Source organism: Leopardus geoffroyi, chromosome E1, assembly GCF_018350155.1.
Source record: "Leopardus geoffroyi isolate Oge1 chromosome E1, O.geoffroyi_Oge1_pat1.0, whole genome shotgun sequence".
Lineage (NCBI taxonomy): Eukaryota > Metazoa > Chordata > Mammalia > Carnivora > Felidae > Leopardus > Leopardus geoffroyi.
In genome coordinates this window covers 28,262,571-28,290,351 of record NC_059330.1, presented here as the reverse complement: position 1 = coordinate 28,290,351, position 27,781 = coordinate 28,262,571, and the positions used below count along the sequence as shown (strand labels likewise).

Genomic DNA, 27,781 nt, shown 5'->3' with positions numbered 1-27,781 from the left:
GGTTAAGCCTCTATCTGTTGATTTCTGCTCAGGTCATGATCTCATGTTTCATGAAATCCAGCACTCATCTCCCTCCCCCCTCACCCCCACCTTCCAGCTCTGCACCAACAGCGTGGAGCCTGATGGGAATTCTCTCCCTCCTTCTCTCTCTCTCTGCCCTTCCCCCTCCTCACTTTGAAAATAAATAAATAAATTTTAAAAACTTTAAAAATGGAAATGGTTGGGAGGAAGGAGTATAATGTTTTAGTCCTTTCTCATGGTCAAAGAAAAAATGAGTATTAAGTTTACTTAGAAATTAAAATGAATAAAAAGACCCAACAAAGCAGCACTAATATAGAGATTTTATTTAAATTGTATTGAGTTTTTACAGCACATTGCATGTTTGTCACAACGCAACTGCACAGTTTGGATTTTTGGCCACATCATGTCACTTACACCCACAAGAGCTCTGAAAGGAGTATTTGATGAATACATCTGAGCTGAGAGCCCAGAGTCTCTCTCCAAGGCCATGCAGTATGTTCACTGATGGGACAGTCCCTCAAAACAGCCACACGAAGTAGACAGATACAGTCTCCTCAAATGTTACCACCAATCTTACTCCCCCTGGAAATGGGCAGAGTGAAGTGCAATGAAAGTTAATTAAAAAGCCACTCGCAACTGGCAGTAAATTTTAATGATTGAGAAAATGCTTAGAATTTTACGTATCAGAGACAAGGAATAGTTTGTTACTTTTTCAATGATCTCAGGAATTTCCCAGACACAAATCTCCATTATTCAACTCCATTTAAATGACAAAAAAAAAAAAAAAAAAAAGTTCTGCTAGGCTGACCTAAATACGCCAAAACTTTTTAGGTTACATCCATGACAAGTATAAAAGCACAGATGCTTCTCTGTAGGACTAAAGAAAAGGTCAGGACAAATAACAATTCTTGTTCTAAATGCAGATCCTAGTTATTTTCAAATGAAAAATTTTTTTCTAGGAAGTAACATGAAAGTAGCAGTTAGACAGACAGCTACCATAGTTTTAAAACAGGATAAGCCTAAGTGTAATTCACCTTTTATACACCAATGGATTAAGGAAAATGTATAAAGGAAATACTAGTGGTTTCATTATAGATCAAGGAGACTATATCTGTCCCAACCACAGTACATGGCTATATCACTGTATCTTTTGGTTAAGTGCCACTGGTACATATTAAGATGAAACAAAACAACAACAACAACAACAACAACAAAAAAAAACAATGTTTGGTCCAAATGGACACATTTTCTCTCCCAATTTTGGTATCAAGGCTTTATTCTCTTCTGTTTGGGTTCCATTGTTAAGTGCACAGAAATAGACAGCAGCATTTGTACTGAAACCCTCACATACCAAACAGCATATTCTAGGAGGTAAAAACCAAATGCTAAATTCTACCCTCAAGGTGTCAAGTGTTCAGGATAAGAAGCAGTGTGACCCAGAGGAGGCAGCAGCCAAGGGAAAGACAACATGAGGGAAGTGGGCAATGGAACAACAACAAAAATCCATTGTTTCATTTTCATGCCAGGAGAGGATCAAGGTGTAACTCCTGTGTTAGCACCAGGACAACTAGGAAAAGTCAGGCGCAAAGGGCAGGGCACGATCAGCAAATATTTGACAAGGATCATTTCTGCTTTTCCCTTCTCATTCTTCACAGTGCATACCTCAAGAGCTGCCACTGAGTAACAGAGACGACTGCCTTCGCAGCTCAAAATAACTGATTTTTTCCAGGACTGAACATCAGCAGAGCTTTCCTCTGCTCCCAAGAATGTCTGACTCCTTAGAACTGTCCCTCTAAACTGAATATTCACTGATGTTGGCCGATAAGCCAAGTGAAAAATACAGCAAAACCTCCACTTGCTGAACCAGTCTTTAAACCAAACTCCACAGAGAGACAGAACTACTGCAACTAGAGGGAGTGCCTCTAAAGACTGAGCCTTCATGCACAGACACAGAGCACAGAGGAACAGGATATAGTTCATTTCAAATAGGATAGGAATTCCTATCTTGTATACTAAAATCTGCTTTTTTCAAGGTGGAGGAGAGATGGATCTGTTTATCACTTGGAGTTTGGTTATACTTATGCCTTTCTATTGCTGTTTGGGGCATGTATCACCAGGCGGTATCTATGAAATCATCATCTTGTGGCCCCTAGGACAAAAGCTGGAGTCACCAGCTCAACATTAAGCTTCCAGACTCTGGGTCTGGATCAGGACCATTACCCCAAGGTGAGGGTCTCACCAATAGAAGACCTCCTGCCAAATTGGAATTCCTCTGCTCCAGTCTCATGGTACCATGGAGGATTTCTCAAGACGGTATCTTTGAGCTCTGTTATTTCATGAGCCACACCAAGGAACCTTCAAAACTACACCTGAAGCAGATCCTCCCTTCAAACCTGCTAAAATTGGACAGGTCATCTCCTCTGGCATTCAGCTGGAAGCTGTAGCAATGGGTTTCTTCAGATGTTGGCTCATGAGTTCCCTGGCACGAGATACTTGGATGTGTTCATAACAGGAGTTACAGACGAGAACTGGGTCATAGAGCTGTTGATCAGGAATGGGCAGCTTCAGGTGGCAGCAGCCAGCACAAAATACATTCCCACAATTTCTGCCAAAGAACAAAGAGGGAAGAGCTCATCAGAAATGAATGATCCTCACGGCCCCTGAGTGGCTCAGTCAGTTAAACATCCAACTCTTGGTTTCAGCTCGGATCATGATCTCATGGTTCATGAGTTCAAGCCCCACATCAGGTTCTGTGCTGACAGTGCAGAGCCTGTTTGGGATTCTCTCTCCTCTCCCTCTGTCCCTCCCCTGCTTGCATATGCTCTCTCTTGCTCTTTCAAAATAAACACTAAAAAAAAAAAAAAAAAAAAAAAAAAACCATGAAGGATACTCTAAAAGGCCTTACATGAGTAAATAAAGAGAAAAGTTGGCAGAAAACAAAAGTAGTCCCTATAAAGATATCTCCATTTTCAGATTAACTCTATTTAGCTCAGATACACATACATCAATCACTCCTTTTTGAGCCTTACAGAATCATATAAAACATCTTACCGGCAATGGTGTCTTCGTTTGGCCAACCAGAACTCACAGTCACAGTTATAGCAATGTGATGCCATATGGTCTGGAACCCAGCGAGTCACCTAACAGAAGGCACAAGGAAAAATTCCAGGTCCTTGTCAACAAAGTAGAAGAGCAACATTGCAACAAGGAAAGCATTCCAGGAGAAAATGATGAGGTCTGTCTTTATAGTTAGCCTCTACTTGCCTAAAAAGAAGACACTCGCCCAAGAGAAGGTTCAGTTTATAGCATGTCACTCATCTCTGAGAAATATGAGAATTCAGTGCTTCACAAAAGCATGTATTTGCCTGGACATACCTCAGTCTCTTTCTTATCAACAGGTTCCCAGCTTGCTTCTGAAAGGCAGTCTTCACTGTGATCAGAGCCAAAATCTTCTATATCGCTGCCATCGGACTCCTTCAAACATGTCTGAAGAAAGGCAAAGACATCAACACCATCTTCACCATCACTAACATGTACTGTTTCCTATGCATTAGGTACTATTCTAAGAATATTACATGCATGAACTTCTTTAATTCCTCCCAAGAATCGTATGATGTATATTATTATCATCATCCTTATTTTACAAATAAGGAAATTAAGCACTGAGAAAATTAAAAGGTAGTAAGTAGTAAACCTGAATTTTCAACGTTGTACAGTTGACCCTTGAACAACACAGGTTTGAATTGCGCAGGTCCACTTGTATGCAGAGATTTTTCAATAAATATAGTATAGTCCTATGAATGTATTATTTTCTCTTCCTTATGATTTTCTTAGTAACGTTTTCTTTTCTCCAGCTTACTTTATTGTAAGAACACAGCATACAATACATCTAACATACAAAATATATGTTAATTACTGTATTATCAGGCTTCTTAGGCTATTACTAGTTAAGTTTTGGGGAACTCAAAAGTTGTATGTGGATTTTTGACTACATGAGGGTTCAGCACCCTAACCCCTGCATTGTTCAAGGGTCAAATGTATTTTGGATTCAGACCTATGCTCTTAACCAATATGCTTTATCACAGCACGGACATATTTCTCATTACATTCTAAATGAGAGATTCACAAACTATGGCCCACAGGCCAAATCTAGCCCACTGCCTGTTTTTGTAAATCAAGTTTTACTGGAAGACAGCTACACTCATTTTTATACGTATTGTCTATGGCTGTTTGTGTGCTGTGACAGCAGAGACAAGCAGCTGGGACAGAGACTACATGTCCCACAAAGTCTAAAGTATTTAATATGGCCCTTTACCAGAAAGTTTGCTGACTCCTGTTCTAAACCAACACTCCGAATATTAGGCAGTTGTTAGCCCTGGCCATCCCATCCCAGTAAGTGGGCAGCAGGCAAGCGGGAATGTGTTAACAGAAGGAAGGGAAGTGTCCGTGTTGATGACATGATACTGTGACCAAGAAACTGATTCCTAGAAGCTTCTTAAGAATTGTGGACCCAAATCTGAAGGCTCCCAACACAGCAAAGCTTAGATAGTCTTCATATCTCTCACTTTGATTATTCCAAAACATCTTTTTTTTTTTTAAATGTTTATTTTTGAGAGAGACAGAGACAGAGGGTGAATGGGGGAGGGGCAGAGACAGACAAGAGACACAGGATCTGAAGCAGGCTCAGGTTTGAGTTGTCAGCACGGAACCTGACATTGGGCTTGAAGCCACAAACCGTGAGATCATGACCTGAGCTGAAGTGGGAAGCTTAACAAGCTGAGCCACCCAGGCACCCCTGGATTATTCCAAAACATCTTAACCAGCCTCCCAACCTGCATTTCAAGTGCCTCATCCACTTGACACACCATTGCTAGAGTAGTATTCTTAAAATACAAATCTGATGGGGTGCCTGGGTAGCTCAGTCAGTTGAGCATCCAAGTCTTGGTTTTTGGCTCAGGTCAGGATTTCACAGTTCATGAGTTTGAGTCCTGCATCAGGGTCTGCACTGACAGCATGGAGACCCTGCTTCAGATTCTCTCTCTCTCCCTCCCTCTCTGTCCCTCCCCCACGTGGGTACTCTCTCAAAATAAATAAATAAGCTTTAAAAAATATTTTAAAAGGGGCGCCTGGGTGGCGCAGTCGGTTAAGCGTCCGACTTCAGCCAGGTCACGATCTCGCGGTCCATGAGTTCGAGCCCCGCGTCGGGCTCTGGGCTGATGGCTCAGAGCCTGGAGCCTGTTTCCGATTCTGTGTCTCCCTCTCTCTCTCTGCCCCTCCCCCGTTCGTGCTCTGTCTCTCTCTGTCCCAAAAATAAATAAACGTTGAAAAAAAAAATTTAAAAAAAAAAAAAAAAATATTTTAAAAAATACAAATCTGGGGTACTTGGGTGGCTCAGTCAGTTAAGTGTCCGTCTTCAGTTCAGGTCATGATCTCACGGTTTGTGAGTTTGAGCCCCATGTCAGGCTGTCTCCTGTCAGCACAGAGCCCACTTCGGATCCTCTGTCTCCCTCTCTCTCTGCCCCTCCCCTGCTCACACACACACTCTCTCTCTCTCAAAAATAAACATTGAAAAAAAAAAATACAGATCTGATCATGATTCTCAGTGGCCAAAATCGTGCTGCCTTGAGGGTAGAATCCACACAAGAAGGGATCTCGAGCTGACCTTTCCAATCCCTGTCTACTTCTCCAATATCAGCTCCCACCTCACTACCCAACTCCCTCATGGCCCCAGCACACCTGTATATGCATGTCTCACACATGCACACGTGCACACACACACACATACCCCCATCCCTTTGTTCGAGTCATCCCATCAGAATACTTATTGCCTCCATGCTTTTGAGAATGGTATTTCCTTTTCATGGTCCACCTAGCCAAATATGACAAGTTCTTCAGCACTCACCTCAAGTATTATCTTCTCAGGAAAGCCTGAGCCCCCAACACCTGATGCTTCCTTCCAGGATAACATTTAAAAAAATCATTCTAGTTGTCTGCTTCTCTCTCCTATAGACTGTGAGCTCCTTGAGAGCAGGGACTATGTCCTTCATCCTACAGACCAGCCACCTAACACAGTGGCACACAGCAAGTACCCAATGAATAAATGTTGAATGCATGGAAGGCTGGATGGAAAGAATAAATGAATGGATGGATAGCAGTGGTGAATACTTACAAAATCATCCTCATAGTCCATGGGGGGCTCTGCTGGAGGGGCACAGCAGTGACGGATATCCAACCTCATCTGAAGCTCACGCACCTGTCGGCGTAGCTGCTCTACCTCTTGCTTGTACCCTGCTTCGATTTGCCGTAATCTATGCTGAATCACATCCGTGGGAAAGGGCAGTCCATCATCATCCAGGTAGAGAGGAGGCACTGGAGAAGGGCAGCTCAGTGGAACAGGCTTTGTGCTGGAGACCTGCTTTGGGTGACCGGACAACCACATTCGGTTGTTTTTTCCCCCTGGACCAGTACAGTGTCCATTGGAATGACTAGAACAGACCGGTGATTTCACCCCTTCTCTCTGAGCCCACTGGCCCCCAAAGCAGGGCCCTATTGCCCGCACCTGCTTGTTGCTTGACCTTTTGCTGCAACAGCCATAGGAAAGCAGCCGCCGAGGGGTGGTCTCCCCACTTGGGAATGAAGTCACCATCCCTTGGAAGCTATCCCAGTTGGATCCTAAAAAGGAAAACTCACTGATCTGGCTCTGAGAAATTGGCTTTCGGGCCCATTCCAATGGCACTTTCCCAAAGCGAGGATTTTCCAATAACTGCCCATTCCTATTATTCCCTCTTTTGCCAGCGTATTCCTCCCTATGAATCAGATCTGGCACAGAGCTGGGCTGTTCCTGGTGGGAACTCCTTGCCACAGACCCTGGGAGATCTTGGCTGAGGAAGTCAGTGCTTGGCTCCGAAGGAGTTTGGCTGGTAGCACTCAGTGGGTCGCAAAGGGTACCCAGACTGTGATCTGCAGCACATCCAGAGGGCGCACCTAGCACGGAATCTAGCAGGGCCTGTTGGGGGGCACCTGAAAGGGAGTCCTGGGAAGACTCAGGAAAATCACAAACTCCATTCCATTTGTTGGAAACAACTTCGGAGAGTGTGCTGACAGCTTCTTTCTCAGGACAATGTTCAGGTGGCTCCTCTGTGCCATCTAAAGTCCTATTCATCTCATTGTGGGCAGGAGGGTCTGGAGCTGCTGCTTCAGTCTCTTCCAGGACTTGGATCTCAGGATCAGAGATGTTGCTCTTCATTTCCTGGGGCACTGCAGTACTAAACAGTTTGTAACTTGGAGAACAGCTTCTCTGACTCTTGAAAGGTTTCTTGCTCAAGTAGTCTTTCTGGCTGCTGGGCAGAGGGGAAGGAAGACCCATTTCTCCTACGGTCTGCTGAGGACCTCCTACCACAGATTCCACAAAGGTCTCTGAGCCCTCAGGATTGCTGTGCCGGGGCTCCAGGCCTACTCTGGCCTCCTGACAGTGGTTATTCAGGTTAGGGTCACTGGATGTGCGAGTCAGGGGGCTGCTTGTGTCACAGGCAGAAAGCAGATCATCCATAGATCTGGTTTTAGGTAATCTGGAAAGACAAACACACCTCCAGGTCAGTAAATGGGAGCTACCTCTAATATGCAGAATCAGGCCATCAAAGCAACATCAAAGCCAGAGTTCCCAAGATACAACATTTAAGATTACAAACAACCAATGTTCACTGCAACAAGTCTACTCTGCAAAAAGTGAAGGACATGAACTCTGTCCTCCAGAACTGAGCATCTGCCCCCAAGTTTTATCAGTCCTCACTCTACACAATCTCCCTGGGCGATCTTGACCACTCCCATGGTTGCAATGCTTTCTATGTTGATGCCATCTAAATCGACTATGCTAGCCAGGACTATACCTGAGCCTTAAATCTAATGTCCAACTACCTCTATCACACTCGGTAAGATGGAAGCAAGACAGTTTTGGAGCTAGACAATACTGGTTCTGACAATGATTAGCCATATGACTACAAGAAAGTTATTTAACCTTTTAGACATGTACTATCATCCTCTGTAAAATGATCATCATAAATTATACCTTATAAAGATGCTAAGAGGATTCAAACTATAGGCAGCCAAGAGCAAACTTACTAAGACTACACTCACAACTTCTCATTTTTACTGCCTTCCCTGTTAGAAATGATCTTTCCATCACAGTAGTAACCAGCACAGCCTTTTACAACCCCTTAGCAGCAGTGCATGCCTCAGAGTCCTAAGTCACCATGGAAAATTCCCCTAGCATAAAGCACTCAAGAGTTCTAGAAGCATTCGTGCACACCAAACGGGTAACAGACATTTTCAAGAAAGTCTGATTCTGGGGCGCCTGGGTGGCGCAGTCGGTTAAGCGTCCGACTTCAGCCAGGTCACGATCTCGCGGTCCGTGAGTTCGAGCCCCGCGTCGGGCTCTGGGCTGATGGCTCAGAGCCTGGAGCCTGTTTCCGATTCTGTGTCTCCCTCTCTCTCTGCCCCTCCCCCGTTCATGCTCTGTCTCTCTCTGTCCCAAAAATAAATAAACGTTGAAAAAAAAAATTAAAAAAAAAAAAAAAAAAAAAAAAAAAGAATGTCTGATTCTTAAAACATTTCAAAAGTCCTTTGAGCAATGAAAACTTCAGGGAAATTTGCCAGGAAACAGTGGAGACTTCATTGGACTCCTATTTTCAGATGCCTCAGTCAGTCCAGCCCACACAGAAAAATCCGTCAAAGATGGAGTTAAAATATAGCTGATTTTTTAAGTGTTTGGTTTTTGAAACTTATGGGGGTTTTTTAGGTTTTTTTTAAGTGTTTATTTTGAGAGAGAGAGACAGAGAGCACGTGCACATGTACAAGTGGGGGGAGGGGCAGAGGGAGAAGAGAAAAACCCCAACCAGGCTCCAAGCTGTCAGCACAGAGCCTGACCCAGGGCTCAATCATGTGTACTATGAGATATGACCTGGACCAAAACCAAGAGTCAGACGCTCACATTAAAAAAAAAAAATTTTTTTTATGTGGGGGAGGGAGGCAGCACCTGGGTGGCTCAGTCAGTTAAGTGCCGACTTTGGCTCGGGTCATGATCTCATGGTTCCTGAGTTTGAGCCCCACCTCAGGCTCTGTGCTGGAGCCTGTTTCAGATCCTGTGTCTCCCTCTCTCTCTGCCCCTCCCCCGCTCATGCTCTGTCTCTCTCTCTCTCAAAAATAATAAAAAACATTTAAAAAATTAAAAAAAAAAAAAGTCACTCAACCGACTGTGCCACCCAGGTTTAAAAAACACCTTATTATGTTTTTTAAGTATTTTTATGTGTGATTTTACTTTTGTGATCAATTTTGCTTTTGTGTATGTGTATGGTATGAAATTCCAGGAAGGCAATGGCAATGGTTATGATTACACAGTCTCTGGAGTCCCATAGCTTCGGCTCAAATCCTAGCTTGGCAATTTTTTAACTATGTGACCTTAACTTCTTTCTCTAAGCCTCCATTCCCTCATCTATCAGAGAAAGGTAACAGTATCTATCTCTTAAAACCGTGGTGAAGATTAAACAAAACAATCTACTTCAAAGCACATCGCTCAGTACTTCCTACATTACTGCACTTACTATTTACTTGTTTCTCTCCTGCTATAAAAGTGCCTTGAGGGTAGCACTGTTTCTTATTTGAATTCCCAACGTTGGCCAATCAAACAATTTGAGAAATGAGTAGTGAGCTGAAAATCTAACATCAAGTGTTCACAGCTAGGTACCAACTGAATGAAAAACACAAGTGAGATTCAATATTTGGTGCACATTAGGAGCTCCTATAGATCTTCTAGATATATAGACAACCAGACCCATCAAAGACCTATGAATGAGAATGGCCAAGAGTGAGACCCAGGCATCTGTATTTTTAAAAAGTACCACAGCTAACTTTGGTTCCCCCCCCCTTTATTTTGTTTTACTTTTTTATCATGGAAACTTTCAAACATACAAAAGAAGTAGAAGAGTATGAAGACCTCCCATGTATTCTTGACCCAAATTCAACAGTATCAACAGTATGAAATCCTCAACAGCCAATTACTACCTACACAGAAGGTTTAATCAATAATGCTGGTAGAGACAATAATGCCTGAGGAGTTTAGAACAGAGACAACTCATCCAACGAGGGTGGTCAAAGAAAGCTACGTAGAGAAGGTAGGATTTGAGCTGGGTATAGCAGAATGTCTTGTACTTTAATGGAAAAAGAGAAAAGAGGGCAGGATATTTTTGGTCTAGAGAAAGGTAGAACCAAGTCAGGCCAGCTGTTAAAGAAAGCATTTTTTTTTTTTTTAATTTGCATGCTACTTAGTCCTCCAAATCCAACTCTCCATCTTGAACTCCTATAGCACACCTTCTCTTTGCTAATATTTCAATCCCAACCTGCCTGTATCTCCTCTTCCCCGAACTAACTCGTCTTCTCAACTTCCCAATGTCTTTAGGTTAGTAGTAATATCCATCTAGTTTCTAGGCTCGGAGAGTCATGACCTTTGACAAGTCCTCTTCACTTCCACACTCCCACACTCAGTCACTCCATAATCTGCTAATGACTCCTCTTCAGGGATTTTAATCCTTTCCTTTTCCAAGGACTCTTCCCCTCATATCTGAATTACAATAGTGTTGGCTGTTCTCTGTGTCTCCAACTACCCAGCTCAGTGATTCATTCTCCAAAAATCCCATGGTCACCAGGTCACAATGACTTCCTACAATGACTTCCTATTGACAACTGACTCAAACTCCTCAGGGAAATGTTTAAAGCCCTCAATGAACTAACCCATATTTCTTTCTTTCTATTCCTCAGAATGGCCCCTTCCTAACCCCTGCCAGTTCCAAAGAGGTTCCTCTTTTTTTCTTTGAACTATCTCTCATGTAGAGGTGCATGGGTGGCTCAGTTGGTTAAACATCAACTTTGACCCAGATCATGATCTCATAGTTCATGGGTTTGAGCCCCATGTCAGGATCTGTGTTGACAGCTCAGAGACTGGCGCCTGCTTCAGATTCTGTGTGTGTCTCTCTCTGCCCCTCCCCTGCTCACGTTGTCTCTCTTTCTCTCAAAAATAAACAAACATTAAAAAAAAATTTTTTTTTAAACAAAACAACTAACTCTCATGTATCCAATTCCTTTGGACCCCTCTCCACTACTTATTACCAGGTATTCCATTCATCTGTTTGTTCATTTAAGCATTTACTAAAGCACCTATTATGTGCCAGGCCCTGCACCAGATGCTAGACAAAAAAGCCAAGGTTTCCTGCTTGGTCTTCCATTAAAACTTCTCTGAGTAAACAGTCACCAAATGACCCCTTTCTGACTTCTCATTTCTCTAATAGCTTTGAACTATACACATTCTTACTTGCTTGGATGCTGACTTAGAAATGTTCTCTAGTAGTAGTTCTCCTATGTCTATCTTATTACAGCTTTTAAAGAATATCTTAGGTAGAATCAATATCTTGTATTTCTTTGGCCCATAAACCTAGTATTGGACAACTAGTAGGTTTAAAAAAAAAACACTTATTGAATTGAAAAATTAGATATTAATTTAAGACAGTGATTTTTACACAAGTCACAGAACTTACTGAGAATTTGATAAAAAGTTCTGAGCCCTCTCCCTGGCAAAGTAAACTTATAAATTTGAGTATACTCAAATTCTGCATAGTTTGGGGAAAGAGGAAAATCACAGAATTCTTGAAGCCTATCCCTGGGCAGCTGACCATGGACTCAAGACCCTAAAACCAGTAATTTATAGGGGCGTGTTTTTTTTTGTTTTCCTTTATAATATTCAACCAGTAATTTAAGCTATATTTTAGCTTTAAAAGTCTTCCACAAGGGGTGCCTGGGTGGCTCAATCAGTTAAGTGTCAGACTCTTGATTTTGGCTCAGGTCATGATCTCACATTTTGTAAGATCAAGCCCCACATTGGGCTCCATGGTGACAGCACAGAGCCTGCTTGAGATTCTCTCTCTCCCTCTGTCTGTCTGCCCCTCCCCTGCTCACATATGTGCTCTCTCTAAATAAATAAATAAATAAACTTTAATAAATAAACAAATAAATAAAAAATAAAAATCTTCCACCAAGAAACAAAGATCATACATATCCTTTGAACCAGCATTTTCATTGCTTAGAAATTTATCTGGCAAAAACACTAGCACAAATGCCAAGATACACATATAAGGTGATACTACTTAATTGTACACCTAAAAATGGTTCAGTTGATGGGGCACCTGGGTGGCTCAGTTGGTTAAGCAACCAAATCTTCGTTTCAGCTCAGGTCGTGATCTCGCAGTTTTGTGAGTTTGAGCCCCACATCGGACTCTGTGCTGACAGCATGGAGCCTACTTGGATTCTTTCTCTCTCTCTCCCACTCTCTCTGTCCCTCCCTGGCTCATGCTGTCTCTCTCTCAAAATAAATAAACTTAAAAAAATTATTTTAAAAAAATGGTTCAGATGATAATTATTATGTGTATTTGACAACTGTTTTAAAAAACTTACACATAGTTAAGGATGTTATTTAAAGCACTCCCAGTAATGGTTAAAAAAAAAAAATCACCTGAATGATCACCAGTTGGAAACTGGTTATATAAATAATGCTACACTCTAATTTTAGACTAACATATGCAGCCGCTAAAGCAAAAAAACAGCAGCTTTACATGTGCTTTACAGGGGTGACAGCCTAATACAAAGCGGGCAAAACATTTTGCAGATCAGTATGCAAATATGGTTCCGTTTTTGTATTTTATTTTGTTAAGGTTTATTTACTTTTGGAACACAGCACGAGCGGCAGAGGGACAGGGACAGAGAGAGAGAGAGAGATAGAGAGAGAGAGAGGGAGGGAGGGACAGAGGATCCAAAGTAGGATCCAAAGCAGGCTCCGTGCTAACAGCAGCGAGCCCACTCGAACTCACAAACCTCAAGATCATGACCTGAGCTGACCTGAGCTGAAGCTGGCCGCTCAACCAAATAAGCCACCCAGGTGCCCCTGTTTTTGTATTTTAAAAACGTTTCTATATGAGAGCGTGGATACATGTATGTAAACATAAACATAAGGAAAGACACGCAAAGTGTTACCAGCCTGTGGGGACAAGGATCAGGGAGGGAGGACTTTCATTTTCTACTTTTACATCGTTCAACTTTTTCTAAAATAGGAACTTGTGTTACTCTTATAACGTAAACAACATTGACTGTACTTCCCCCAAATATTCAGCCAGAAGATAAACTTTAATTTTTATGTCTCCCTTTAACTTCTGGCCTTTTTGGCCAGGTGGCTCACCTGGTGAGCATCCAACTCTTGATTTTTGGCTCAGGTCATGATCTCACAATTGAAGGGATCGAGCCCTGCATTAGGCTCTGCACTGATGGCAAGGAGCCTGCTTGGGATGCTCTCTCTCCTCTCTCTCTGTCTTCTCTCTGCCCCTCCCCAGCTCACGCTTTTTTTTTTTTTTTTTTTTTTCCTCCTCTTTCTCTCTCTCAAAATAAATCAAAAAGATAAAAACTTTAAATTCTGGCCTTTTCCTGTGGGAGAACATGAAGGCCATCCCTCTTCTGGAAACACACTTCCCTGAGAATCAGATGCTTCTGGAAGTGCCCCAATCAATGCCTTCTATCAGTGAACATAAATCAAGCCCATTCCCACAAACCTTCCTGAAACAGTCCTTTCTGTTCTGTTCTCCTGTCCTCTGCTTGGCTATGTCACAAAGGGTGAGAGCAGCTCCAGGAAAACCAATCTTATCTTAGGAGAGGACCTTGAAGACACACAGAGTACACTCCATGCTAGCTCCAAGTCCTGGGCCAAGTTTCTTCTTCAACTATATCAAGAAGTTGCTTTTAAATATCTCATAAAAGAAGGAGAACGTTAGGCTAGACACAAAGCAGTATTGCCTTCCTGGTGGGGAGAGAAGAGAGCAAGAAAGGATCTTCTTACCTGTCCAGAGAACGGCCAGAAAACTCCTGGCTCTGAGCCACCGGGGAAAGGTAAAGATCCATGGTCTCTTCCCCAAGTGTACATGGAGACGACGCTGGCAAATAAACAGCTGTCCAGAGGTGTAGGGCCCGTACGTGACACACAGGATGCAGGACCTAGGGAAGCAGCACCATACTAGTGTTTTGTGAGCTGTTCCGGGTCCCTCTTCCTTCCCCAAGCTTTTGGCTCTACGTTCTCCCCACTGACTCAGCCTGTTCTCTTTATAGGTCTCGAAGAAGCACTGACAGGATAAGGGTTTGGACTTACCATGTCTGAGCCAGGTGTGTAGAGGAAGTTATGGAAGTTCTTATTGCCAGCTCGCAGGAGAGCCCACACAGAGCAGGTCCGCTTATAGATGTTGCGCTTCTCTCGCTCCCAAGGGTTGTTGGCCAGGAACGTGCCGTAGAGGCAGGAGTATGTGTGCTGCACCAGCTTTACCTAGAGGGCCAAGACAGCTTGCAATGGGGAGCCTCGGCCACCTTCTCCCTGACCCTGGCCACAGGCTTTAACTTACCAGGAATGCTTCATTAAACTCAAACAGGCAGGGGAACTGCTTGAGCAGCTGATGAACGGAATCAAGCCACTGGAGGAACACAGGGCATTGCTCATTTTGGTCCTCTGCATTCTCCTGGTGGCCACAGCGATCTCCAAACTTGTGCCCAAAATCCAGCCAGTCAGACTCTACTAAAACTTGGAAGCCCTGCAAAAAAGAGAGTCCAAGTATAGGGCCTTTCTGGAAAGGCTGGTATGCTACTCCCCAGGGGATGCCCGAAGCAAGGAGCTGGCAGCTTCAGAGAAGAGCAGAACCAATCCTACGACTCAAAGCCACCCATGGCCTCCACTGAAAGATCCCCAAGACAGATCCAGAGGACCCAACGCCTTCTCCGCCCCCCTTTCCCTCTGTTCTTTCCCACCCAACCCCACTCAATACCTCCAACGTCCTATAATATGGGTCCAGTAGTATTTTGGCCAGGGCTACAATCTGCGGTGTCCGGTCCCAGCCATCTGAGCAGTGCACCAACACAGGCCGGCCTTCCCGGTCTACAGTATTAGCCACAAGCACGGCTGCCTTTAGCATCACCGACAAGTGCTGTAGCCATTTGGTGCTCTCCAGTGCCGACAACCAGCTACGCAAGAGCAGAAATCAAGTCTGTCACCAAGGGCGCTGAGGATCCAACGGTCTCTTCCACCACCCATGGCCAGCCACAACTAATGAAGTCCCTAGGGAGGGCTGAAGCCAAGCGGTCCAGTCTGTGGCCTTTCTGCCAGGAGGTATCTGGCAGGAAAGGAAGGAAGACAAGACCTGAGGTAGACAAGAGACTAGGGACCGAGGGAGAACGGGAAGCATCACACGCACATTTAGCCATTCTTTCCCCAGTTCTCTGTGTTCTTTAAGTAGGAGAGGATCCAAACAAAGGGAGCCCAGTGTCCTGTGGCTGTTCCAAAGTGTTGGCTAAAAAGCAGAAAAAGTGATCTTGGAACTAACTGGCCCACTGCACCCAGGCTCTCAGGTCTCCCATACCTCTATACTCCCCAGTTCCCTCTCTCACCTCCTAAGAACTAGAACTGGGTGAAGGACAAGACAAGAGAGGATGGAACTGGGGCAGGGACCACCTACTTGCTGGGATCAGGCATCTGGCTACACACAGCCCGAAGGTACTGGAAGCTGTTCCGGATGGCATGGATATTGGCCATTCCCATGAACACGACCTCACAGTTGGGATAGTATTCTGTAGACATACAGAGGAGAGTGGAGCATAAGAGCATGTCCTGAAAACAGGCGTCCAGGACAAGTGGGCCAGGCTTCCTTGGCAGTGCAGACCACTTATGTCCGGATGCTCAGGAGCCATATACTAACAGTAGTAATAATGATGTTAATGACAAATGATAGTCCTATTACTACTAGCAATGGCAATACATGGTAAACTCTCAATATATAGTAGCTTCTCTAGCCAATAATTGTTATTATCATCCCCATTTGACAGATAAGAAAAGAAAACTTAGATTAAGCAATTTAGTCATAGCTAGTTAAGTGGCAGAGTCCCGATTCCAAGCCAAGTGTTTGGCTCTTTCCACTGCACGAGCTGCCCCCAGGTCCCTCCTCACCAAAGCCACCCAGAGCACAGACTGACTGCAGACACTGGGGTAACAGCAGTACCTTCACACTCACAGCCTCCACCCTTGGCCCGGTTGGCCACAGCCGCCGTGTAGGATCTAGCATCCAGGATCAGCAGTTTCTGGGGGGCCGCTGTGCTCTCCACTCCAGAGCATGCAGTCAAGGAAGAATCTAAACATGTGGCAGGGAGCAGACCCTGGGTCAGCCAGCCCAGCCTCACCCTACCCTGGGACACTCCCTTTCAGAGGAGAACATACAACTATAGTCCCCTGCCACCCCACAGCTTCCCAAAGGGCAGGGACCCTGGCACCCTGTGTGTTGTCATCTTCTTCCCATCCTCTCACTGGGGACTCCCTGAAAGCCAATGAGACCAAGGAGGGGACCTGCTCCCCAGGGCGTCAGCACCACCCACACCTTACCGAAGTCAGTGTCACATGCCTCGCTGGCATCACTATTCCCAGTGCTGAGGGAGCCCCCAGTGGCCCTTGTCCCCGGGTCCAGAGCACAAGCTTTAGCGATGGACGTGACCAGATACTCATCATCAGCATTGCGCCAGCCCCACCAGCTGATCTCAGGCTGGCTGCAGCGGGCAATTGCAGCCCCATTGCGTAGGTGTCTGACAAAATGGAAGAAGCCATCATGCCCTTGCCAGTTGCAGCTCCCACCCCCCAGGCCTACTACCAAGGCCCCAAGAACTAAGATCTCCAGAGCCAACAGGGGCTACCAGTTCACCCAGGCCATGATAATAAACACCAAGAGCCCTTGACATATCTAGAGGGCTTTATAGTTTAGAAAGTGCTGTCATACACATTTCTCAAATAGGCTCTATGTTGCCAGGGTGACCTTGACTTCTTGAATCTGCACAGCACCTGCTCCAGGTACAGACACCAGCAGGAGAGTAAGCCTGAGCCCAGAGCAGAACAACTCCAAACCTCCTCGCTACTATATGCCTCACTCTATGTTAGCTATAATGTTCTACTGCAGGGAACCCGCAAGCTTTTTCAGACAGAAACAAACAATAAATGTGCAGCTTCACACGTCATAGCCAGTCTCTGTCACACATTCTCCTTTCTGGTTTTCTTGGTTTTTGTTTTTTTTTAAATAACTTTTTAAAAATATAAAAATCATTCGTAGTTCTGGGCTGTACATAAAACAGGCTGCAGGCTAGATTTGGTTCACAGGTGACAGTTTGCCAACTCTTGTTCTAATGCAACATTTTACACACACAAACACACACACACACACACACCTCCAAAAAAGAGTAAAGTGAATGTACTCTCCAAAAGCCTCATCTTTAGGAGAAAAAAACTGAGGCAGTTTTTGATTTGAAATTATTTCATTCCCTGCAGGGTGTCAATTCCCGGTCAACTAGGACAAATCTCCAGTTTTGACTCTTTCCTTATTGCATAAAAAGTATCCTCTCTACTTCCTGTCCCCTACCGCCTCACCTATACACAACCACCGGGATCCGCTTCCAGGAGCGGAAGGAAGCCACGTTCTCCAGCTCTTTGTCTGTGATCCACACAGGAACCAGCAGCTTCTGGGGGTAACTGGGGCACAATCTGCGAAGAGAACAGATGGGATCACCAAGCTTGATCTAAGACATGTGATGACAAGATCCAGGGATGGCTTTGTGAGTCAGGAGTCCTCCCCTCACAGAACCAGGGACTGTGCCCAGCAAGGTCTAAGTCTAGATTGGTATTTTGGTTCCCCCGCCCCTGCCCTCTCACTTGTAGTTGCTGTTGATGTGGGAGACTCTCCAGACGTTCTGCAAATCAAAGCCCATCCTCGCGAGCTCAGCCTCCTGGCGACATCTTATGTGCTCTCCTGCAACACAGCCCCCACGCCTGTCAGCATCCAACAGAACCATGGCCAGGGGTGGAGGAGGGTAAGAACCAAGAGACAGGAAATCTCCCAAAGAAAACAGCCTGGCCTTACCTGGCTGACATAGGTGAGTATGCTGGTCCTCCTCAGTCAGCCCCAGGCACCAGGCATGGTAGGCAAAGGCAAAGAGGTCTTCAGGCTTGGCAGGTCTCGCCGTGGCCCGGCTTAGCCGTGACAGCCACTCTTGGCACTGCTTGAAAGTGGAGAAGTGGCACCTGCCAGGCAAGAAGCCACAGAGTAAGATAAGAGGCAGGTGTGCACTGGGGCCATAAGGGTCAAAAACAAGGCCACAAGAAGGCTGTGGGGAGAGGAGGCTTTAAAGCAGGAGGTAAGGCATGGGGATCCTGAGGAGAACCAGGGATACTGGTGAATACCCAAGAGAATTTATCTTTTTGACAATTCTCTTCCCAAGAACTCTAGTCCTTGAGACATACTTGTACCTTCTAGTGGGGGGCCCTACCATTTCATTTCTCATATCAAATCTAAATGCTACCACATGTCCCTGAATGTCTGCTATTCCACGTTATCTCCCATGACTCCTGCTTCAGGCAGGAAGTCCTGTTCACATCATTCCTGTCTCCTTGTTTCTTTATTTCTGCTTGATTATACCTTGTCTTGGCCAAGCCACATCCTACTGACACTTTGAAGATAGTTCTGGTCACAACTCTTTTTTGAAGCCTTCCCAGCTCATTTTAAGACCCCTTCCTCTTTTATTCTTAATATGCTTAGAGTATTAAACAGTATGTTTTTCCATAGCATACTGCCACTGTTAAATCTTCCTTCAGCAACTAGACCTCAACCTCCCTGAAGGCAAGGCCACTGTGGATTCTCTTTCTGAATCCCTACAGACCTGAGCACATGACAGCCTCTAAACTGAGCATTCTTTCAATAATCCGTGGAGTCATTCCAGATTCCTCTTTCTCTCATATCCAATCTGAGAGCAAATTCTGTCATCTCTACCTTCAAAAATCTGACCATTCCTCACCAGTTTGACCACCACCACACTAGCAAGGCCATCATGCTCTGTCACTTGGCTAACTGCAATAGCTTAACTAATCCCTCGGCTTCTGCCCTTGCTTTTGCCCCCAACTCACTTCCATCTAGCGGTCAAAGCAATTCTATAAAACATTTAATCAGATCACATCTCTCCTTTGCTCAAAACCCTGCAGTGGTTTCTCATTTACCTCAAAGTAAAAGCCAGTCATTATGACAGCCTGACACCCCCCCTTACCTCTCAGATCTTACATTCCACCACCCTCACCCACATGCACTCCACTCCAGCTATACACTAGCTTCCTTGCTCTTCTTCCAATATGCTAGGTACATACCCACCTCAGGGCCTTTGCACTCGCTGCTCTCTCTCTCTCTCTGGCACCCTCTTCACTCAAATATCCACATGGTCACTCTCTTTAGGTCTTGACTCAAATGTCACCTTTGCAATGCAACCTTCTGTGATCACATTGTTTAAAGCTACAACCTTCACCTCCATAGCACTCCATATCCCTTTTACCTGCTTTATTTTTCACCTTTCATTTACCATCATTTAACATATTTTACTCATTATTTACTGCTGGCTATCTCCCCAATGGAATATAAGCTCCATGAGGGTAGGAAATTTTGTCTCTTTGTTCCTGCTGTATCTCCAGTGCTTAGAACAGTCTGCCATAGGGGCACCTGGGTGGCTCAGTGAGTTAAGCATCCAACTTCGGATCAGGTCATGATCTTGTGGTCCGTGAGTTCAGGCCCCGCATTGGGCTCTGTGCTGACAGCTCGGAGCCTGGAACCTGTTTCAGATTCTGTGTCTCTCTCTCTCTCTGACCCTCCCCATTCATGTTCTGTCTCTGTCTCAAAAATAAACGTTTAAAAAAAAAAAAAAAGAACAGTCTGCCATAGAGGACAGTACTCAATAAATGTATGTTAAGTGAATTAATAAACGAACCAACAATAAAGTAAGTGCTGTATGCTAACCCTAGGTGCTTTCTCATACATTATCCTATTTAATCCTTATGACAACGCCATGAGCTATGCATTATCCCCATTTTTCCAGGTCAAGATACTGTGGGTCAGTAAACTGACCTCCCAACCTAGACAGGGCTTCTACCTTTTCTTCCAAATGGGGAAAGTGAGGCAGGATTTTTCCTTTCTTGCTGCAGAGAAACCCTGCATCAGAGAGGCCTGGGCAAGACTAGGGCCAGAGGACCTGCATGCAGCCCCGTTGTTCTCACCTCACCACTTTGGAGTCCTTGCAGGCAATGTGCAACTGGAACATATCACGGCTCTCTACACTGTCAATCATCCGGAGGGGAACCTTCAGAGGAAGGGCAAACGAAAGCTCAGATCCCCACTCTCACCCCTTCTCATGCCCACCCCAGCCCAGATGCTGATATATCAATACTAGGAAGGAAACCCACATTTACTGAGGGCCAGTTAAGTGCCTAGGAACTGTGCCGGGTCCTCTACATACAGGGCCTTAATTAATAATCACAAGAACCCTGCAAGCCAAGTGTTTTCACAACAAACTATTAGGGAAGAAATTGACCTGAGTAGGGTGACTTGACCAAGGCACACGGTTGGTAAGTGGCACTCTTCCAACAATGCCACTGCACCCCTTAGAAGGGCCAGGAACAGAGTAAAAGGAAAGAGAGAAGAGGGGATGGAAGAATAAGAGACAGGCAGAAAGACAGACCTATAGCTAGGAGAATGAGGCAGGAAAATAAAAGGTTGGTGAGAAAAAGAAGGGAACCCCAACTGTTTGGAGACACGATCAAGTAGAGCATTGGAACAATCCCACCTTGAACCAGACAGGGATTCTACCGTGGTTGTGGGAGAACAAGACAGGAACTCACGTTGATGACAGAATCTTTAAACTTGATATGCAGTCGGTAGTTGGAGATGGCAATGAGGGCATCAGCTGCCCGGCCCAGGAACTCCACTCCCTCACCCTGCAGCACTGTAAAGGGCACCTGTTGAAGGGCAGAGGAACCCTCAGTCCAGAAGTGAGTCACCCCTCCATTCCCCTCCCCAAACCCTGATCTGTGGGATTCCCTCTGGAAAAGCTGGGCCAAGGCAGAACACAAGAGTCCTCTCCACGGTAACAGCACCAGGCAACAGCTGTACAGGAAAGCTGCCTTTCCCTCCCTGGGGCCAAAGGCCCTACAATGCACATGTAGACAGATTCCCCTCCCTCCAGAGACCTGGAAACAGGAAGCCAAAGCCCAGAACTAGATTCCCTTGGAGATATTTTTTGAAGGGAGGGAAAAAAAAGGTGTTTTTAATTGGGCAGAGAGTTCAACCCACCCTGGGCCCCCAACTCCTCCTTACCTGCAGATTCTCCTCCTCTTTCACTAGTTCCTTGGGGGGAAACAGATCCTTGGCTTGGATGTACTCCAGGCTGGGGGGCCCTTCCTCACCCTGTGGGGAAGGCCTCAGCCCTAAGTCACCAGGCTCCATTTGGCCCATTAGGTCTCATTCTGCTCCCCTCCCCTCAACAAACCGGGATACACCCCATACACACTTATAAAGGTTCTGGTCACCAGAGGAGATAAAAGAGGCCTGGCTTGGTTGGGACAGGGGGGTACTCAAGCCTATTAAGCCTAAGGGAAGAGTAAGGTCCAAAGAGGACCTGGGAATCTGCACTCCTCAAAAAGCAGCAGAACCAAAAAGAACCAAAATTTCCCAAACGGAAGAAGAGAGAAAACTAAGAAAAAGACTAATGTGAGGGTAAGACAGAAGTGAGAATGGGAAGTGCTGCCCTGAGAAAAAGGAACCAGGTGTGGTTGCTGGTTTTAGAGATGAGAGGGAAAACAGGCACCTAAGACCACGACCTGTCAATCTGGTGGGTGAAGGAGACAAAGAGGAGTGGGTTGGGGGATTCAGTCCCAAGCCTCTAGAGGGCCTTCATGGTTGCTTTCAAAAGGAGGATGTCTTTTGGAGCTGAGCTTATCTTCCAGTTAGGACCACACTGCTAAAGAGCCCCCACCACCTGCCAAGCAACCTGCCCTGCCCCCTGATCAGAGGGGAATTCCTAAGGAATAACCACAGCAAGCAGAAGTAACTCCTCTACCAACCACCAGGGAGGGGTGAAGAGGGGATCCACGCACCTGGGAGAAACCGGGAGACCCAAGGAAGGCCAGGGCAGAGAGAGAGGAAGCCTGGCAGCCACCCACGAGGGATGGGGGAGGGGGGCGGTGAGAGGGGAAGGGTGGGAACATCTGAGAGGACAGATGGGGGAAGCTGGGAAGGAGCATTAAGCCAAAGGGGGTGGGGGAGGACTGGGAATGATGCAGAGGTACAGAGCCCTGCAGAGGCAGGGAAGATGGAGAAGAGAGGCTGTCTGGGGGACAGTCAAGGAGAAAAGACTGGCGTGTCAGGTGAGGGTTGGAGTGGTAGAAGGGGGAGGGGACTGGAGCCAGGGGAACAGCTCAGACATTCTGTGCTCCCCGACCTGCCCCCCTAACATCCCAGCCACATCCCACATCCCCATGCAAGGATGCAGCGGGTGGGACCAAGATGGAGAGGTGGAGGTAAAGGGATGTACCCCTGCAGGGCGGGGCCTGGAGATCTGCAGTCAAGGGCAGTGGCTCCGGGGCCAAGATGGGTCAAAGAATTTCCATCCCGTCCTTCCACATCCCCCGGCACCCGAAGATGAAAGCAAGTCCAAGAAAGAAAAGGGAACCACCCGCCGCCCCCCCCCCGCACCCCCCCCCGCCCCGCTCCCCTGCCAGGGGCCTAGGGAAGGGGGATGGGCGAAAATCCGGAATCTCAAGGGTTGGCCCTGGGCGGGGCTGGGGGTGCAGCATGCATTAGGACCCCTGGGCCCCCGCAGGCGAGGCCAACACTTACGAAGCAGCTGAGCATAGAGCAGGAGACGCGGGCGGTCAGGCTCATGGTCGCGGGCGGTCTGGGCCAGCGCACATGTCCCCGGAGCCGCTGCGCTGCCCGCCAGTGCCGGGCGCCCGCCGCATCCCGGCTGCGGTGCCTGCCAGGGGCAGCCGCGGCGGCCAGGAGGCGAGCGCGCTGGTAGCAGGGCCTCCGCGGACTCCCGCGCGCCTCTCCCCTACTCTCCACAATGGAGCGAGCCCGGCTCCGCCCTCCCGCACGAGCGCATAAGAGAGGGGAGAGACCCAGGCCGCGAGAGGAGGGATGGGGCGGAACCTTGCGGCCCCGCCCACAGTTCCAAGGCTCCTCCCTCCTCGGAGCCCCTCCGCAGCGTGCGAGGGCGTCCTCTGGGGAAGTCTAGGGGCTTTTGAAGTCTGGGGTGCGGGACTGCCCCCAGATACCGTGAAAAGGTAAGGCAAGACCTCCTACACCTTTTCATTTCCCATATTCCCAGGTGAGCCACCCCACACCCCCCTTTTCCCACTCCATCCCCATGCTCTCCCCACCTTGAGTTCCCTCAAAGCCTGTTCTGAATTCTCAAAATGGAGCTCGCCTACCTCCACCCAGTGACCTTTCCAGTTCCAAGGCTTCTTCCTTTCCCTCCCAAACCACCACCCACCATACCCCTGTCCATCAGTGTCCTCCCATCCCCTAACGTCACTAAATCCCGTTCCCTTTTTTTGCCCCTTAGAACGTACACTGATCTATGCCAGTTAGTCACTCCACACTCCTGAAAGGGAAGTTCTCTAAGTGTTTTATTCTAAGACCCCTGCCCAACCCTACTCTTTAAGCTCCACATCTCCCTTGTTTCACATCCTCTGACATCTGGGTAAGAAAGTCTTTCTTGGAAAAGAATTTTTTAGGCTGGGAAAGAGAAGACTGGAACTACAGACCACAGAAGCATGCAGAATAAAACTTGAAACCCGAGAGTATGGAGGGAGTTGGGTAGAGGGCCAAGGAATAGGGAGCAGTGAAAGGCTCAAAGTGCCACCAGGAGTCACAGAAGGAGCTGGTGAGAATCCCACACTTTCCTGTGCCTGGCTACTTTCAGAAACCAGGGCTTTGGTTTGGATTTGAGGGCAAGGGAGGAATAGGAGAAAACCTGACATTGCATTAAGCATCTACTATAAGCCATACATGTTCCAAATATTATCTCACTAAAACCTTTCAGCTCCCCAAGAATTAAGCCTTATCCTGTTTTACTGGTGAGACATCAGGCTTAAAAAGAAAGTATGCCATTTACCTAAGCTATTTAAGTGGTGGTGCTAGGATCCAAAATTAAACTAGGCTAACCCTGAAGCCAACAGTCTATTCAGGGTATTACAGAAAAGAAAAAGGAAAGGGGCTATCAGTTGGTGGGGACCAAGACCAGCAAGCTTTCTAAGAAGATACCAGAACAGTACCGCACACACCACATACCCACATGCCTAGGGAGGGAAGGAGAGAGTCCTCTCACCAGCTGAATTCCCTAACATGTCCCTAAGTACAGAAGATACCTAAAGGAACTGAAAAGAGCAAGGGCCTGGTATGGGCCAGGGCCTACAATTCTCCACTCTCTTCTCATCTCACTGCTTCCTCTTCTAGTTCTCAGGGATAAAGTAAGGGGTTCCCTGAACTTGAAGTGAGACAAGGGCATTTACAGTCAGTGGAAGAGTATACAGGATCATTACAACCCCCTCCCTAACCCATCCCCAGCACAGCCCAGTGATATTCTGGGCATCTTGAGGCTGCTGTCCTGCTGTATATCCAGTCAGCTATTGGCTGCAGTAGCTTAACAGACAGCAGCACCTTAGAGCTGGAGAAGCCCCAGTGTTTTGGTGGAGTCACTCCTGATACAGGACCCACAATATCCAAGGGGCCCACTAGGAAGTACAAGAATCTTGAGATAAAGGAGGCCTGGTTTTTCAGGCCAGAACAAAGAGAACAGAGAGCTTCCACCAGGGACCCAAGAAAAGCAAGAGAAGGGCCATTATAAAAGGCTAAGAGTGCCAGTGGTAGGTAGTATAGGGAACGCATGGCATAGCATGTGCAAAAAAAAAAGACTTCTACAGGCTCCCTGTCCCAGGGCCATATACTGGCTGATGTTTTGCAATCTACAGAAACCCTAATTTATTTCCAGCGCAGATGAACCCGTTTAGGAGCTGAACAGAGTAGCCTGGAGCTCAAGGTCCAGGAGGGGCAGGGCAGCTTCATGGAGAAAGACAGGATTACAGAAAACACAATGATCTGAGGAAAGGGAGAGTACTCACCATTCTACTGTGGTGAGGGTCCTGGCTGCCTGCTTCTTACTGTAAGAAGACAGAGATACATAGGATTCAAGAGCACCATTAATATTACCTTAGAATCAGCAAATGCCACACACCTACTCCGGACCTCTAACAGAGAATCTCACAGAGAATCCAGCCTCTCCACAAGTCCCCATGCCAGACAGAGGCAATGCGAGCTACATGGGGAGAAAAGCAACAAGTGATTCTGCAGGGCATGAAGTCAGTTACAAAGTTCTGGAGCAGGAATGAGTGTCATCCAAGATTATTCAGCAAAATTCAAGAGTCCTGATTCTGAGACCCGAAGGAGAACACTCCAAACCCTATTCTTTTTGGGAGAGCAAAAGAACTTCCAACTCTGAAACGAGAGGCTGCACAACCAAGACTTACTTCAGGCCTTGGTAGGGATATGAATCCACAGGAATGCTCTGCCAGCCTCTAAGTCTGGGAGTAGCACCCACCTGACCTGTTTACTGGGGGCAGAGTCCAGAGCAGAGGACAAGAGGGAGGGGACCACAACCTGTGAGCAGAAGGCAGCGGCGTTGGATAGGTCCTGCTGAGTGTACTTGACACCAAGTGGGGTGCAGGATTGTGGGAGGCCACACACAACAGGGACAGAATCAGGCCAGTTCAAGGCCTCCGAGTCAGTACCTGTCAAATGGGCCTAAGCAACAGAAATTCAGGATGGGCCTCCTTGGCCCACTTAGGGAGCCAGGCCCCGGTTTTACTGACACTTTCCTTCATGCCTGCTATCCGAGCTCAGAAGCAGTCCAGCAGTGCCCTGCGCAAGTCTGTGGGGATAAAAGCCTCCATCTGTGGTGTTGCCCGCCTCCCTGATCACAGCCCACCCTTCCTCACGGGGGAGCCAGCAAGCGGCAAGCCAGAGGTGCTGCCTCACCGCCCACTGGCACGCAGCCTCAGGGAAACGGAGGGAGGGAGGAAGGGAAGGACAAGGACCAGATCTGCGATGCTCAGGGCTCCCAGACCAAGGGGATCTGGCCCCGGGGCGAGGGGGGAGAGGGGGGGGCGGGTCAGGCTGGCAGAGGAGCCCAGGTGTCCAGGTTCTAGGGGCGGAGCCTAAAGATTCGGAGGCGGGGCCCCGAATGACAGAGGGCGGGGCTCATGAAAAGCGGAGGGGCTGGGGCGGGGCGGGGCAAGACGCAGTCGTTGCGGTTCCCAGACTGGCAGTGCACGGGGCACGGTGACTCACCCAGGCGGCGTCCGCCCGACCCTCCGAGGCCGCGCTCTCACCACTTCCGTCTCCCCCAGCTGCTGAGGCCGCGCAGCTTCGACCCCACCACGGTGCCTCTTACCCCAACCAATCGTATCTCCGGTCTGTGCGCGCCCTGGCCAATAGCCACACCAAGTCCCGCCCTGCCCCCACCACGCAGCCGCCGCCCTCACTCTTCACTCCGCTCATTGGTCAAGTAGGGCAGACGCCCTCCCAGCCTTTAGCCTATCGGGTGTCGGAAGACAAGACAGTACCTGGGAGGAGGAGGTGCGGCCCCGGAGAGGAGGCTCGACCAATGAGAAATCACAGCGCGTCCCTGCGGCAGCCAATGGGAGAGCAGTAAAAGGGGGGCTGCTGGCTTAGGCTCCAGGGGCCGGAAGTGGGGGGTGGCTGTCGCCTACTGGTAGCGCAATTGGAGGCGGGGCCTGGTAGTGGCCCTACAGCCACTTCCGGCAACGACCGTGCTTTGGGTGTAGTTCTCAAGTAGATCCCCAGTGGCACCTCAGTTTATCCATTTCAGTTTTGGTTTCGCTGCGGTCATCGCGTCCCAAACCCAGAAAGGGAGAAAAGACCCCGCGGGCTAAGGGAGGAGGCAGGCCTAGGCTCGAGGCTCTGCCTCGGTCTTCTTCGACTGGAGGCGAAAGGGTTTCCTCACTTTGCATCGGTGAATCGACCCTGCCGTCCTTCGGGACCTGCATGGTGCCGTCAGTCCTGAGTAAAGATCTCTCACTTGTGAGAGATGAAATCTGGATCTCAGGTTGCCACTAGCTAGCTGCGACCTCCTGGTCTGTAAGGAGTGGGAACAGTACTCACCCAGCTCTTCGCTCCTCCCTTTCTCTCTCCCCGGCCCCGGGGAACCAGAGCAGGCAGCATGGCTGAAGGTGGCCGCTGGAGGTCGCCGTGGCCGTGCGACACCACCAACCCGGCCTAAATGGAGAACCGTTGATTCAGACTCCCGACCGATAGCTTCACTTTGGGAGTTGGCCTGAATGCTTTAATACTAGCCCCTGGGGACAAAACTGTCTTCACGTGTCTTTGTTTATAGAACATTGGAACTTTTACCACAGCTGGTAAATTCCAGCAAAACAGGAACCTTGCCCGTGTTCGCTTTAACTCCAGGATCTAGAACAGTGTCTGCAACCTAGCAGATGCTTAATATTTGTTAAATGACTACTGAACTCTTCCAGGACAACGATTGTACTTTACTCCTAGCACTTACTACAGTTTTTGAAGATCACAAGGGTTTCCGTATTTGTTCAGTGTTCTATCACAGGCTTCCTAGAGTGCAGAGTTTAATTCTGTATATCCCTTTCCCCAAATCAGGGAAAAAAGGAAGTCAGGAGGCTGCATGCAGGTAATACCATGTTTTCCCAAGAGCAGATTTCAGATCCAAATCTTCTATAGAACTGAAACTACTGTATGTG

General features: G+C 47.3%; 1 protein-coding gene across 4 annotated transcripts; it reads right to left on the bottom strand.

Moving 5' to 3' along the window:
* Positions 1 to 327: 327 nt before the first annotated feature.
* Positions 328 to 26,460, bottom strand: MTMR4 (myotubularin related protein 4). Of its 4 annotated transcripts, none has more exons than XM_045488221.1 (19): positions 26,337 to 26,460; positions 25,112 to 25,150; positions 21,306 to 21,395; positions 20,831 to 20,947; positions 20,210 to 20,292; positions 18,039 to 18,199; positions 17,831 to 17,927; positions 17,549 to 17,662; positions 16,520 to 16,716; positions 16,143 to 16,271; positions 15,603 to 15,714; positions 14,916 to 15,111; positions 14,499 to 14,684; positions 14,252 to 14,422; positions 13,946 to 14,100; positions 6,191 to 7,589; positions 3,397 to 3,507; positions 3,073 to 3,161; positions 328 to 2,626 (listed from the first exon to the last, which is right to left on the bottom strand). In XM_045488221.1, exons 2-19 carry the CDS (start codon positions 25,112 to 25,114, stop codon positions 2,449 to 2,451), a joined length of 3,588 nt encoding a protein of 1,195 aa, XP_045344177.1. In that variant the 5' UTR covers positions 25,115 to 25,150; positions 26,337 to 26,460; the 3' UTR covers positions 328 to 2,448. The 4 variants fall into 4 exon arrangements, with proteins under 4 accessions (XP_045344177.1, XP_045344178.1, XP_045344176.1 ...); XM_045488222.1 differs by lacking the exon at positions 26,337 to 26,460 and adding an exon at positions 25,517 to 25,534; XM_045488220.1 differs by lacking the exons at positions 25,112 to 25,150; positions 26,337 to 26,460 and adding an exon at positions 22,827 to 24,220.
* Between the last annotated feature and the right edge of the window lie 1,321 nt (positions 26,461 to 27,781).

Excerpts from the sequence above, each read along its gene's own strand:
- MTMR4 (XM_045488220.1), bottom strand. The coding sequence starts at position 22,871 with ATGAGCCTGACCGCCCGCGTCTCCTGCTCTATGCTCAGCTGCTTC. Across the intron at positions 15,112-15,602 it reads CAGATGCCTGATCCCAGCAA|CTGGTTGTCGGCACTGGAGA; the intron begins GTAGGTGGTCCC and ends GCTCTTGCGTAG. Across the intron at positions 14,101-14,251 it reads ACACACCTGGCTCAGACATG|GTCCTGCATCCTGTGTGTCA; the intron begins GTAAGTCCAAAC and ends CTGCTTCCCTAG.